We start from the raw sequence: 14821 nt of genomic DNA on the forward strand, positions 1-14821 counted from the left end.
ATTAAATATTTTTATAGATAAAATAAAATAATGAAATGAAATAACATTATAAATTTTTTTTATTATATAAAAAACATTTTATATATAATAAACTAAGAACAAATTTTCATTTATTGATAACAAATACTTTTATTTGAAATTTTAAAAAAACCACAAATTAATGTTTTACTTGACTTTTTTATATATAAAACTAACAACCCCAAATTAATTATAACAAATATCTTTATTTAAAACTTTAAAAGACCACAAGTCAATATTTTCACTAATTCTTTTATATAAACATAATCTTATATAAAAAAAACAAACACAAGCTAAGCTATATATATACACACACTTAAAAAACCAAGAGCTCCTATAAATTTATAACATCCTTATCTATAAGATTTAAAACCTTAACTATAAAAGAATGACATTCTCTTTAAAAGTTTTAAAGAATATAAGTTAATGTTTAAAAAATATAAGTTAATGAAATTGCAATTAGTCTTTTAGACATGGGAAAAAATTAATTTCATATAAATTAAATATTAAAAATTACAAAATTTTAAAATTTAAATTTTATTTATAAAAATATATCGGTCAAAATTGTAATATATGATTTCTACTTTAATTTTTTTTCAATATATTATAAATAAATTTTTATAAATAACAAATTATATAAATATATATAATCATATTTTTTAATTTCATATTCATTACATTCTTGAAATTTTCTAAAACAAAAGCTATAATAAAAATAAAAACATAAAAATAATACAGTATTTATTATGAAAATTTAAACAACCATCCATTTAATACAAAATCTTAAAACACTAATAATTTTCACCATCAATTTCAATATGGTAGTTTCTACCCCATTATTAATCCACTTTTATAAAGACACGCATTCTATATTTTATGTTTCATAAATCCTCTATCACGAATAAACACAATAAAATGGTTTGTTTTTTTTCACATTAAAAAAGAAACATCACAGATAAAATGGCTTCCCATTGAAATCAAATGGATATGACGAAGACAATTGCGGCTCCTGCAATATTCAACATACAAATTAAATGATATTAGAATATAGCAAATATTTATTTTTTCTCTCATATACATAATATGACTAATAATAATTTATAAATATTTTATATGTATTATTATTTTTAATATATAAATAAAATTAAGAATGTCAGTTTTATATATATATATATATATATATATATTAATTAGCTTTTAAATATTTATCTATAATATAATATAATATAATAATAATAATTATAAAATATGATAAAATTTTCATTAATGGTTATGAAACTAGCTCACAAAAAGATAGAAAAGATAGATACATGCCTTAGAAATAAGTCTATTTGAGGGGGCAACCTCCTTTACATTACACAAATAAACAATTCTTGGATGATACAAATGACAAGACCTCCTTTCTATATATAGGAGTCTAAGGGGTCATAATATAATCAGAGCAGACATAACAATAATAATGTAAGGGAACAATAATAACAATAATGGGCTTCTATGGGGCACAATAATAACAATATGGGGACTACATAGGCACAAAAATATAATAAGGGGGTTGTACTAACAACAATAAGGGGTTACACTAGTAGTATGGGGACCTGATATGCCCCTCTTCTTCAAAAAGTGTTGTCCTCAACGCTTGAGTAGTTCTTGATTCTTCTGTATAAAATTCTTGTCCTCCCATGTGGAATCTTCAGTGGATAAGTTCTTCCACCCGATGAGATACTCTGAAATTGATCGATTTCGTAGTTGTCGGGTTTTTGTTTCTGTCACTGCTCCAAGAATATGATTTTTCCTTCCTCGTCAAGTTCTTGCAATATTGTTTGAACTGGGATCTTCTGCAACTTTTGAATGAGTGACCACACTTCTTCATCCTTCTTCCATTCATCCCTTGCATCGTTTATCCAATCTGGTTGGATAATAGAAATAGCACAAAACAATGCTTCCAGATCCTCATCCTTTCTTGAGAGTGCATTTTCAACAACATTTTGCTTCCCTTTTTTGTAGATGATTTCAAAGTCATAACCCAACATATTTGTGACCCATTTTCTCTGTTCTTCTAAAGATAATTTTTGTTCTAAAAAGTATTTAGGACTATCATGATCCATTTTTATCTTGAAGTGTCTTCCCATTAGGTATGGTCACCTTTTCTTAAGTGCATGTAGTATTGCCAACATTTCCTTGTCATAAATAGCTTGCTTGAGATGTAACTGTAAAAATACCCAATCACTTACATCAAAACTTCTTTCATTGTGATGTTGATTTGTTTGTTGTTCCATTCGATTCTGCACCAAAGTGGTGTTATCATTTAAAAGTTGGAGAACTTGTTGTTGATGCTCGATGTGATCTTTCACTTCTTGAATCTTTTTCTTCTTGATATGTCCTTCTATCTTGAGAGTTTGAAGAGTGGTAATTTCTTCCAATGCATTACAATATATGGTCGGATTCATTTCTTGATGCTCGATGTGATCTTTCAATTATTGAACATTTTTCTTCTTGATATGTCCTTTATCTTGATATTTTGAGTAGTGGTAATTCCAACCAATGCATTACAAGATATGGTCGGATTCATTTCTTCTTTCTCGATATGATCTTTCACTTGAAACTTTTTCTTCCTGATATGTACTTCTATCTTGAGAGTTTTAGGAGTGGTAATTCTTGCTAATGCTTTACAAGATATGGTCGGATTGATTTCTTCTTTCTCTGGGGTTGGTTCCTGGTGTATATCCTCTTCTTTTGATGTTTCTTGATCCTTTTCTTCCACCTCTTCACAATCAATGTAAAATAATTTCTTCTCAGCACACTTATGATCTTTAATGTATTTGTTATCACAATTGTAACAAAGTCCTTTTGCTCTTTTTTCTTCCAATTGTTGTGGTGTCAACCTTGTAGGTTGTGGAAGGCTAGGATAAACAACACTTCCATCTTTATAGTTGTGAAGGGTAGACTTCCTTGTTGCCATCATTTTGATTTCCACTTTTTTTGCCAACCTGAATGCCTTCTCTAATGAATCAGGTTCCCAAAGACGAAACTCATGTTGAATGTTATCCTTTAAAGTCCCTATGGAGACATCAATCTTCTTCTTCTATGGAATATCATTTTCCCTTATATTCAATTTTTTAAAGTCCTCAATGTGCTCTTGAACACTTTTGTTTGAGATTTATCAATTGGCTAAAGAAGGTGTTTCTCCTTGTATCCTCATAATGTGCTATCATTTCCTCTGTGAAAATTGACCACGTAACAAGTGGTTTACAAGAACAAAGCCATTTATACCATAAAAATTGATTCTGTTCTAAATATGAAGATGCAATATGTACCTTTTGTAACAATTGCACCTCATGTAGATCAAAATATTTCTCCATTTGTAATATCCAATTTACTATATCCTTGCCATCAAACTTCCTCATATCACCTTTTCTTGATTTTAGGAGCTTGATTTTGAAATGACTGTAACTCTGTAATTTCAGATCTTCTAGTTCTGAAATCATGGCCTGCAGTAGCCCTCTGCGTCCTCTTTCCAATGCCACTAGTTTGATTGAAATTGGATTATGCAAGAAAGGGTTATGCATAATCTCCCAAGATGACCTGATTATATACCGTTTTAGAAGAGCGAACTTGTATGAAGTGCCACATGTCACTGTTTTGACCTTTGAATCTGAAAAATATATACAAAAAACTAAAGTCTATCCTCTTTTTGCAACTTCTTACGAAATTTCAATCTAATTCTCAGAGAGATAGTTATAATGATTTCCCCAGGTCACATGTTTGGGATGTAATTCAGGAGCTTGCAAAAACCCTAAATGTATTTAACTATATCTCCTAAAATATAGCGGAACAAGATATGAAATTTGGGGCCGAGCTGCACCATAATTGCGGCTCAAATGGGTTTTAATTTTAGAGTCTGAACCTTCGTAGAAAACAAATTATAGCAAAAATTCCACAATGACCTGTTTGAGATTGAATTTTGGAGCTTGCAAAAATCTAACTTCCTCATATCATATCTCCGAAAATATAGCGAGACAAGATCTGAAATTTGGACACAAGGTTCAAAACGATTTCAACTCAAATGTTTTTTTTTTTAGCTTATAAAACTTCGTAGCGAAAAGGTTATAGCAAAAATTCCATGATGATCGGTTTTGAGCAGCGAAACCATAGAATCCAAAGCTTTAATACCAAATGTTATGAAACCAGCTCACAAAAAGATAGAAAAGATAGATACACGCCTTATAAATAAGCCTCTTCGAGGGGGAAACCTCATTTACATTACACAAATGTACAATTCTTGGATGATACAAATGACAAGGCCTCCTTTATATATATAGGAGTCTAAGGGGTCATAATATAATCAAAGCCGACATAACAATAATAATGTAAGGGCACAATAATAACAATAGTGGGCTTCTATGGGGCACAATAATAAAAATATGGGGACTACATGGGAACAACAATATAATAAGGGGGTTGTACTAATAACAATAAGGGGTTACACTAGTAGTATAAGGACCTAACACTATTTTTCAATAAGAAGTTAAAGAGAAATGAGGGGTGGTCGAAAGATATTAAGTGTAATATCGGAGTTAAAAAAGGTTACCCCCTCTCCCCTACCCTATTTGGAATTTACATCGACAAGCTAGAAGGTTGTTTAGAGGAAGCAGGCTATGCTGGTATGATCCTAGCTGGGATAGTCATCATCCTTCTTCTATATGCTGATGATATTGTTCTTCTCACAAAGTGCCCATCTAATCTTGATAAAAAACTTAAACTTCTTAAGGATTTTTGCTCTACCATGGGTATGACTGTTAACACTGACAAAACAAAAGTTATGATTATCAAATCCAAGAAGGACACTTACGCTAATTTTATGTATGATAATAGTAACTTGGAGGAAGTGTCTTCTAAAAATTACCTAGGAATTAATATTCATCACAAGCTCAACTGGAACTATAGCATTGAGAAAAGGATTAATGGGGGGTGGAAAGCTTATTTTGGTCTTGAAAATAATTGTAAAATGGAAAACCTCGTAATGTGGGATAGAAAGAAGTTCCTCTTTGAAACTTTAGTCACTCCTATTATCTTATATGGATGTGAGGTTTAGGGTCGCATCATGTCTAGAGAATCCTGGAGAAAGATTGAGCAAATCTAGAAGCGTTTTGTAATCTATAACCTCAAAATTAAAAGCAATACACCCTATCCTATTCTCCTTATAGAAGTGGGTCTTTCCCCTATCGAGAGCCTAGCTATGACTTGACTTCTGTTGTACAAGCACAAACTCAATAACGTAGGAGACCATAGACTTCCTAAGCTAGCCAAAACCACCTAAGGATCAAATGAGATTGGTATAAATACACCAGGGCCTGGTTAAACCATTGGGAGATCGACGAGAATGTTACATTGCAAAACATTAATAACATTAAAAATATTGTTACTTCTAAGTTCAAAGAAAAAATGTGGTGTGAGAAGGATTTAGCAGCTAAAAGAAAATCAAGATATTATAAGGAGGTCATCAACCCCACCCTAGAAGATCAAAAGTATCTCTCTATTTTAACTAGCTCAAAGAAGAAAATTAATATAGCCAAGATTAGAACAAACTCTGATGAGCTCCATAGTGAAATGGGTTGTTAGGCAGTTCCTAAAAACACCATGGATGGAAAGGATCTACCATCTCTGTGAGAATATGAACATCGAGGATGAAAATCACTTCCTCTTAGAGTACCCTACGTACAACCACATTAGATATGAGTTTCATAATCTTTATTTCAATACTGACTGTCCTAGCCTTTTATGATGTCAAAATTATAGTGAGCTCGGGAGGCTTCTCTCCAAGCTTTTTGAGCATAGGAATAAAATCTTAAATCAAAGTAAATAATAATTCATTTCTTTAGGTACGTTAGACCAAAGTTTGGTCTCAGTGAACATTAACCATTATCATTATCATAAACAAATTTATTTAAGAAAATAATATTTATTATATTCATAAATTTGTTATAATAATTATAAAATATATTATAATAATTATAAAATATAGTAAACTTGTAATATAAATTTTGAATAAAATTATTTTTTAATATAAACAAAATTATTCATGAAAAAATATTTGTTCAAATCATATTTTTAATTTTATGAGATTATTATATTGAAAAATGTTTTATTTATAATTTAATACAAAAGAGTGGTGTAATTTTTAGTTAATATGAAGTGAACACATAATATTAAAAAAATATAATAATAAGAATAAAAATAATTTAATATTATAATGATTTATTTATTTAAAATGTTTAAAAAAATGATACTCATTTTCCTCACTTTAATTTATTTTTCACATATAATATGTTGAGTTCTATATTATTGTAATAGTTTTAAATGTTATTATTTTATGGTCTTGAGCCTTACAAAATACATTATTTAAATGGATAAGGAGTAGGAGAGATGATTGCTATCATAGATTATCGGATGGTCTAAGGCAGTAAAGGAATACTTAGAAGAAGAGCAAATGAAATTTGTATTGTCCATGGTGCCTGACATGTTTTTTTGTTTGTTTGTTTGTTTTTGTTTTGTTTTGTTTTTGTGTGTTTTTTTTCTTTCAAGATGCATACTCCATTTTCCTATGTATATTTGCGAACTGGACCTTTGAGAGAAAGAAAAGTCTTCGATCTATAGAAGACTTATGCTTCTGGGTTCGTGACGAAGATGGAATCAATGGCAAAAGACTCAACCATCGACTGAAAGTGTGTTTTAGAGGATGTGCTCTCATGGAGAGGTTATGGTGGGTTCGTGAATTTAAGAAGTCACCTAAATTTTATTCCCCATCAGATTTGGCTCCTTCTAAATGATGCAATGATGCAGTTTGTTGTATCTATGTGAAAAACAAGCGATGGGGGATCATCAAAATTTTTAGATTTAGATCACAAGCATTTCTTGTGGGAAAGCAAATGATCTACCATGTAAATTGGACACACCACTAATTTGTCTATATCCTAGCAGTTGTTGAATACTTTTTTTAAACTTGGTTGGTGGATGATGGCACTGTCTATCTAGTTTTGTGTAGGTAGGATGCTTTTTTGGGTTTGTGTTCATATCTCTATATACACTAGAATGGGGATTCCCTTACACTAAATTTCTTTGGTATCTGAAGGCTGTTAGGACAAGGCGACTCCATGGGAGAGAAGATTCTCTGTCACGAGTGTATTGTACCCAAGATGGGTTCTTATGTAAGCGATGGAGTTTATCAAAAAATTTCTTCCCTCAGATCAAGGGATCTTAGAAGGAAAAAATGGATCTAAATGAGGGATTTTAGATCTTTGTCAAAACCCTATATGGGACTATGCTCCTTTTTTGGGTTTTTGGAACTGATCATATTTTGGATGTAAAAAAACAACTAGAGCATCAAATTGGTATTCCTGTGTCATTGCAATGCCTATTACATGGAGGGGAGTAGTTAATGAATTTTTATTTATTGACTGGCTATGTTATTTCAAAGAATTCTATGATTTTCATGGTTGTGAGGATTTATGGTGGATCTATGAGCAGAAGGAAACCGAAGGCCTCAAAATATTGTAAGGAAGTTGTTGGATCTAGAAATCCCATAGTTGAAAATTCTGTTTTCATAAACCTTAATGGACTAGTTTCATTCAAGGATGCAATGAAAGGGAAGGCTTCCATTCCTGCAGACCAGATCCAAAATCTTCCAGGATCCTAATTTGTTGATTAAATAGAACAAGCCCCAACTATGGAAATAAAAATCTTAGAGGTAAAATCACTTCCTTTTTCATCTTCAATACAAGGTTATAATATATAGGTTTAATGGATTTTGGCTAAGATTTGAAGATTTACACTAGTGGGTTTTTTTCTTCTTGGACATCCAACTATGATATATACTTATGTTCCAAAGGTTTTTTCATAGTTCAATTTGATACACCGAAATATCTAGAGAAATTCATAAATGAGGAGCCACGATTTTGGGGTAGGGAATGGCTCTTCATTACCCCATGGTTCCGAAAATTCAATGACACAAGCATGGTGGTCACAATAATGCCAATTTGGGTGATATTACCAAATCTCCCTCTTCTTTTCTCGTATCATCAGGCCCTTGAAAATATTGGAAATACTATGGGAAAATTTAAAAAGATGGACCATGACAAAAAAAAATGGTACCTTCACCTTTTCCAAAATATGTGCAGAGATAGATCTTAGAAAAGGTCTACTCGATCACATCCATTTGAAACATGAAAAGTTTCAGTGGACCCAAGTCTTAGATTATGAGAACATGACATTTAGATGTTGAATGTGTTTTCAAACAGGACATTCGTAGAACACTTACACGCAAGAAAAAAATAATACAAAAAAACAAAAAATACATAGGCACATAAGCCTAAAGGATGGCAAGTATCAGACCCTCTCCTTTTTGAAGAAGAAGAACAAGAGAACATGAAGGAAGTTCCAAAAAATGAAGCACAAGTGCAAGATGGTAACCATGTATGTGAGGGTGGCATGGACCAATCAGGAACCATGACCCACACTCACAAGGGTACTAAATTGGTAGATAACATAGAAATAATGTATTAGAAAGAGGAAACTGTTAAAGGTGCCTGAAGAACTCCATAATAAAATGATAGAATTCAATGATGCTTTTATTAATTAGAAGGAAATATTTATAAAATTAAATTTAGAGGGAGACAATTATGTCTCCATAACTAGAAATACAAGAAATAACTAATCTATGCCCTAACTATGATTAGATATAGAATACTGAAGGGTTATTTAACATTCCCCCCATTAATCTAAAGGGACACCTGACATGCCATGTAAAGATCTAAAATTTTCAAACTTTTCATGTCTTAGTGCTTTGGTAAAGATATCTTCAATTTGTTCTAAAGTAGGACAATGCATTAGATGAATTGTTTTGGCCTCTACATGATGTTGATCAAATGATACTTGGTGTTGATATGTTTGGTTCGAACATAAAACTTTGGATTCTTGGCTAATTGAATTGCAGAAAAATTGTCAACAAATAGAGGAGTTGAAGCCTTTTGTTTCTCTTGCAAATCTTCATGTATTTTGCGAAGCCAAATTATTTATTTTATAGCTTTAGATGCTGAAACATATTCGGCTTTGGTGGTAGAATCAACAGGAATAGATTGCTTTCATGATCTCCAACTGTTAATTGCTGATCCAAGATTCATCAAATAACTAGAGGCTGAGACTCCATGCTCCCTGTCACCATCAAAATATGAATATGAATAACCAATAAGATGGAAGTATTAAACATTGGAATATTTGATGTCATATGTTTGAGTTCCTTTTAAATATTTAAGAATTATTTTTGCTGCTACCCAATGCCCTTCACAAGGTTGATGCATAAATCTAGAAAGTATCCCAACAACAAAAGTTATATCAGGATGAGTAGTAGAAAGATAAATCAAACTTCCAACAAGTTTCATGTACTTTGTTGGATCTTCAAATGGTTTTCCTTCTTCTGAAGTGAGTTTCAAATTCTGTTCCATTGGTGTAGCAAGATGATTACAATCTATCATACCATATTTGTTCAATAAATTTCCAACATATTTCCTCTAAGAGATAAAAATATGTTGAGGTTTTTGATCAACTTCAATTTCAAGATAATAATGAAGTAAACCTAAATATGTCATATCAAAACCCTTTTTCAATTCCTTCTTAATAGATGATATATATTCATCATTTTCCCCTGTAATCATCAAATCATCAACATAGAAAACCAGATATACAACTGATCTTCAAACCTTCTTAATAAAAAGAGTTGCATCATCTAGGTCAAAATGCTTATAATTCAACTTAAGAAAATGTTCAGTTATTTTCTCATACCATGCACATGGTGCTTGTTTAAGCCATACAAAGACTTCATTAATTTGCATACCTTTTGTTCTTTCCCTTTGATAGAAAAACCTTCTGGTTGAATCATGTAAACATCTTCCATCAAATATCCATTTAAGAAAGTAGTTTTAACATCCATATGATGAATTTTCCATCCTTTCTAAACTGCAATAGAAACAAATTCTAATAGTGCCCTTTTTAGTTGTAGGAGAAAATGTCTCTATACAGTCAACACCCTCTTTCTATGCATATTCCTTTGCTAGAAGCCTTGCCTTGTGCTTATCAAGTGAGCCATCAACTTTATACTTAGTTTTATAAACCCATTTTCAACCAATAGGTGTGATTCCAATAGGAGGATCCACTAGCTCCAACGTGCCTTTTTTTATGAGGGCATCATACTCTTTTTGCATTAAATATTTCCACTCATCATAACTAGTAGCTTCTTCAAAACAATTAGGCCCATAATCAACAAAAAATTTATATTCACAATCATGAGAATAGTTACCTGAACAAATCCCTATGTCAAACTCATCATATTTCCTCAGGAATGTTCTAATCCGAGTTGATCTTCATAGAGGTTTTGGATGAAGTTGCTCATCTTGTAGAGAAAACTCTTCATTACTTTTTGTCCTTGTTGTCCTAGTCCCTGTTGTCCTTGTAGAAACACATTTATCATCCAATTTCTCTTCAAAAATAGAATTATTATCATCATTGAGAGGAAAATTTGAAAGGAAAATCCACAGACTGATCTAGAATGGGAATCCCCCCTTCAGGATGTGGAAGAATATTATCAGATTGATAATAAAATTTTGCAGACACAAAATTCTCTAATTGATTAAGTTTCCTATCAATAATGGGCATATCTTTATCAGATTCAAGAAAAACTATATCTCTTTACAAAATAAACTTCTTATTCTCTTCATCATACAATCGATATGCTTTAGAAGTCATAGAATATCCCAAAAATATACGTTTTCTTCTTATTACACTAAACTTATTTCTTTGTTGTTTAGGAATCAAATCATAACATTGAGAACCAAAAACTTTGAAATGTTGAACAACAGGAATATGATTATACCACATCTCATATGGAGTTTTATCATTGATGAAAAGTTAAGGACATTGATTTCTAATATAAGTTGCACAAAGCAATGCTTCTCCCAAGAACATCAATTTTACATTTTTAAAGAGCATCATCGATCTAACCATATTAAGCAGTGTTCTGTTCATTTGTTCTGCAACACCATTTTGTTGTGGATTATAAGGTATTGTAGTTTGGTGTTTGATGTCATTCTCTTGCAAATAACTTTCAAAGACATGTGAAGTATATTCTCCCCCATTATTAGTTCTTATAGTGTCTATATTAAGTTAAGCTTCATTTGTAATCAAGATATGAAATTTTTTAACACATCAAAAACTTGTGATTTTTCTTTAAGAAGATATGCCCAACACATCCTCAAATAATCATAAATAAATGTCAGTATATATTTATTTCCATTAACAGTTGCAATAAGCATATGTCCACATAAATCTAAATGTATGAGAATTAATTTTCTTGAAGCTCTAGAAGTATAACTTTGAAAAGACTAATTGTGATGCTTCCCGAAGATAAAAGCATTACACAGAGTAAGTTTTCTTGGAACTATTGGAAGCCCCTTAATCCCCTACTATCTCATAATTCTAATACTCTCATAATTAATATGACCAAAACGTGCATGCCACAATAAACTTGATGACAAACATTTTCTTGGACCAAATGATTAGTATTTAATGTAACAGATGACATACATTTCAACTTTAATAATTTGTCTTCTTCCACACCAATCATTACAGTCTCATTGTAAGCTTCTTTGCTAATTTCCAGTTTAATTGAGAATTATCAGAAAAATACACTACTCCATCAATGTTATCACTGGCTTTTTCAAACAAGTCTCTCCTAAAGGTCATATGACAAGTGGCACTTGTGTCTATGATGTAATCTAGGGCAGTTAGATTTAATTAGATTCTTCTTGCATGATAACTATTTGTGAGTTATTTAACTTTACTTCTTCACTTGTCATTATTATTAGAGTGTGTATTCTTAGTTCATCAAATAGCTATAAAAAACAAAGAGACAAGAACACACGATGTTGGATTTCTACTAGGGCCAAATCCTCTCCCTCTTGGAGAGGAAAACCCACACAAAATTCTTCTTATAGAGATTCCAATTGAAGAATACCAAGACCATGAAATTTACCTACTAAGCCACTCCTAGACCAAGACACCAATACTTTTCTTACTGCTGAGATCATCATCATCATTACTGCTTCACCAAGGTCTTCACTACTATTGCATTATCGAGGTCATTTTTGAGATTGTTGCAACATCCTTATGGAGGAATTTAACATATAACGAGATCATATTTGTTGTACCATAGTTTCTTCTTCACCTATATCCTTGTTGCACTCTCACTGAGATCATGTTCATATCAACAAGGTCTCTATACTGTATGAGAGTTACATCGAGACATATGATTACCACCTTACTGAAGTCATGACTGTGTCTAGTTTGCTGAGATTGCATCAATGTGGGATCATCGAGCTTCTTATTCTTATCATTATGTTGAGACTGTTGAGACATGACCCTTCTCTTAACCGAAACATTGTGCTGTTCCTTATCCGAGATTCCTGTAACCCTGAACTTGACTGAAGATGTTACTGCTCCTTATCTAATATTGCAAGATGTCTGGGGTTATAGAGGATCTGATATTTTTTTCCTTCCTGTACCTATATGAGATTATAAAAACTTAAGGTCTGTACTTATCTGAAGTTTCAGTTCTGTCCGAGTTCTGTAATAGACCTCCGAAGATATCAGACAAGTCTGAGGTTTGTAATTCCTGTGGTGACCCTAGTGGGGTATTTGTAGGTGTTAGTCCTCCATAATTAGCCAACATGTCAATGAAACTTTGTGTCTATTATTTGAGCCAACTTGACTACCTTTTAATTCAATTTCCAAGCTGATGTGACAGAGAGGAGGGTGCTTTTCATTTGGAGGGATACTTGGCATTGTTAATGACTCAAATATATTCTTTCTCATGCTCAAGAAGAGCTACTTCATACATTATTTAACTCTTTGACTTTCCTATAACACTCCAACATGTGCTAGACATATTCATTGAGAAAGAAACTCATTTTTATAATTTAGAAAAATAATATTTTTTTTTTACAAGTAAAAAGATCAAAATTACATTTATGAAGACTGAAGCTAGCTACACTTTCTTCAACACTCCCTCTTAACTAGGGAGATATTCATAATGGTACTTGGTCATTCTCAATCTAAAGAATTTCTCATAAGAAGAATTAGATTGGTAACCCATATGTATAGCATCATAGTAACGAACATTGTTTCCACAACAAGGCCTTGACTCACAACTCTATCTCTCATTAGATCAGAGCACAATGCTGGTGAGACGAATGACTATAGACACCTTCATCATTGTCTCTCAGGGTACATACCCACCCAGGTGTTCACTGAGTATGATATTCTAGGACTATTCTTATCTTGGGTTCCCAAACCTCAAAGAATATCGGTCCTCTTGCCTACTCTTGTCTTAGATTCCCTACACACCTTCAAAGAGCATCGAATGCCAGATGATACCCAATCCTCCATTCTTTTTTCCAAAGTGAAGACAAGAATGTTGTGCTGATCTCTCCCTCTTAATTGGGGAAGATATGCCCAAGTTCCCTCTGATTAGAAACTTGCCCAAGCTCTGGTTTAATCAGGAACTTGTGAGAGTTCCCTCTTAGTTAGGGACTCTTCTATACATCAACAACTTCTTCTTCATGGGTCCTTCAACTGCTTGATCAACTTCTCTTCTTGATGTCATGAAATTCAGTTGAGCTTCTTCCTTGTAGGGCAACAACCACCGATCACTTTCCTCCTTCATTTGTCATGTCATTTCTTTCTTCATGGAAAGTGGCCTTCTTCATATCTGGAACCTTCATCATATGGCTGCTTCTTTATCACGCTTTTTCTATCCTTCACATGAATGCTAGTTGTAATTGTATTTACAACTCTTGCTTGAGTAGCCCTACATGAACTTCTCCAAATATTATTCAAGAAATCAAAATATATCATTAAATCAAATATTACCTTACTAGATGGCTCTTCATCATGACATCTTTCTGTAGGTATCAACATCCTTCATACATGTTGACACAACTCCCAAAGATATCTATGGTCAAGGGTCTTCATCTTTTCCATCAGAGTCTTCATATCCTTTTGGGAGATTTCTTGGTCAAGTCTTGGTCTTTTGGATGTTGATTAGATTTGTCATGGTTTCTTATCTCATGATCTCTTCCTTCTCCACATTCCATTCCTAGGTGCTTTTAATCAAAGTTTCTTAGTTGTAGTCATATTATGTTGATTTCATCTAGCGTGTCTTATGCCTTCCTGCATTCTTTCAGAGAAGGAGATCCTTTTTCTCTTGATCATGCTTCTTAAGATAGAAGCAATGATCCATGTTACTTACAACCATATGACATTACATTATAATATTAAACACAAGCATACATACCCAATTTTACCTTTAGGTCATCTAGGCTTCTTCTAACAACTTCCTTGATTGAAGTGTCTTCAACCCCTTGATCCACTTCTTCTCTTATGTCACTATACTATCATACATGAGTTCCACAAGTCGTAGTTCTTGATGAAACACTTGCTTCCTCTCTAGATTAGTGAACCCTACGATGAGGATTCCATCAGAGAATTTTGAGGATCTTATATATCCCCAACTGACAAATGTTTCCTTTTTGAGTTGGTGTATGATGAGCCTTGTCCTAGATGACTTCTTCCTTGCTGCATTTTAATGTGATGAGTGGTCCCACGAGATAGTTGTTTGTTGCACAAGTCCGAAATATCAGATCAACTTCCAACACATCCAATGACACCTAACATCACATCTCCTGCTAAGCTTTAACGA

At 32.4% G+C, this 14821-nt stretch overlaps 1 protein-coding gene across 2 annotated transcripts in view; it reads right to left on the bottom strand.

Moving 5' to 3' along the window:
- Positions 1-734: 734 nt before the first annotated feature.
- Positions 735-14821, bottom strand: part of LOC149154161 (metacaspase-1-like) — a 223734-nt gene continuing 209647 nt past the window's right edge. Inside the window, exon 5 of one of the 2 annotated variants that reach the window (XM_089438589.1) lies at positions 735-1027. In XM_089438589.1, coding sequence (XP_089294715.1) covers positions 968-1027 — 60 coding nt within the window. In that variant the 3' untranslated portion in view covers positions 735-967. Of the gene's footprint in view, positions 1028-9186; positions 9226-14821 lie in introns of those variants that run through there. The other variant, XM_089438590.1, reaches the window with a different exon arrangement.

Source organism: Pinus tabuliformis, chromosome 9 (genome assembly GCF_031772625.1).
Source record: "Pinus tabuliformis cultivar Carrire ecotype Pingquan chromosome 9, CPIR1, whole genome shotgun sequence".
NCBI lineage: Eukaryota > Viridiplantae > Streptophyta > Pinopsida > Pinales > Pinaceae > Pinus > Pinus tabuliformis.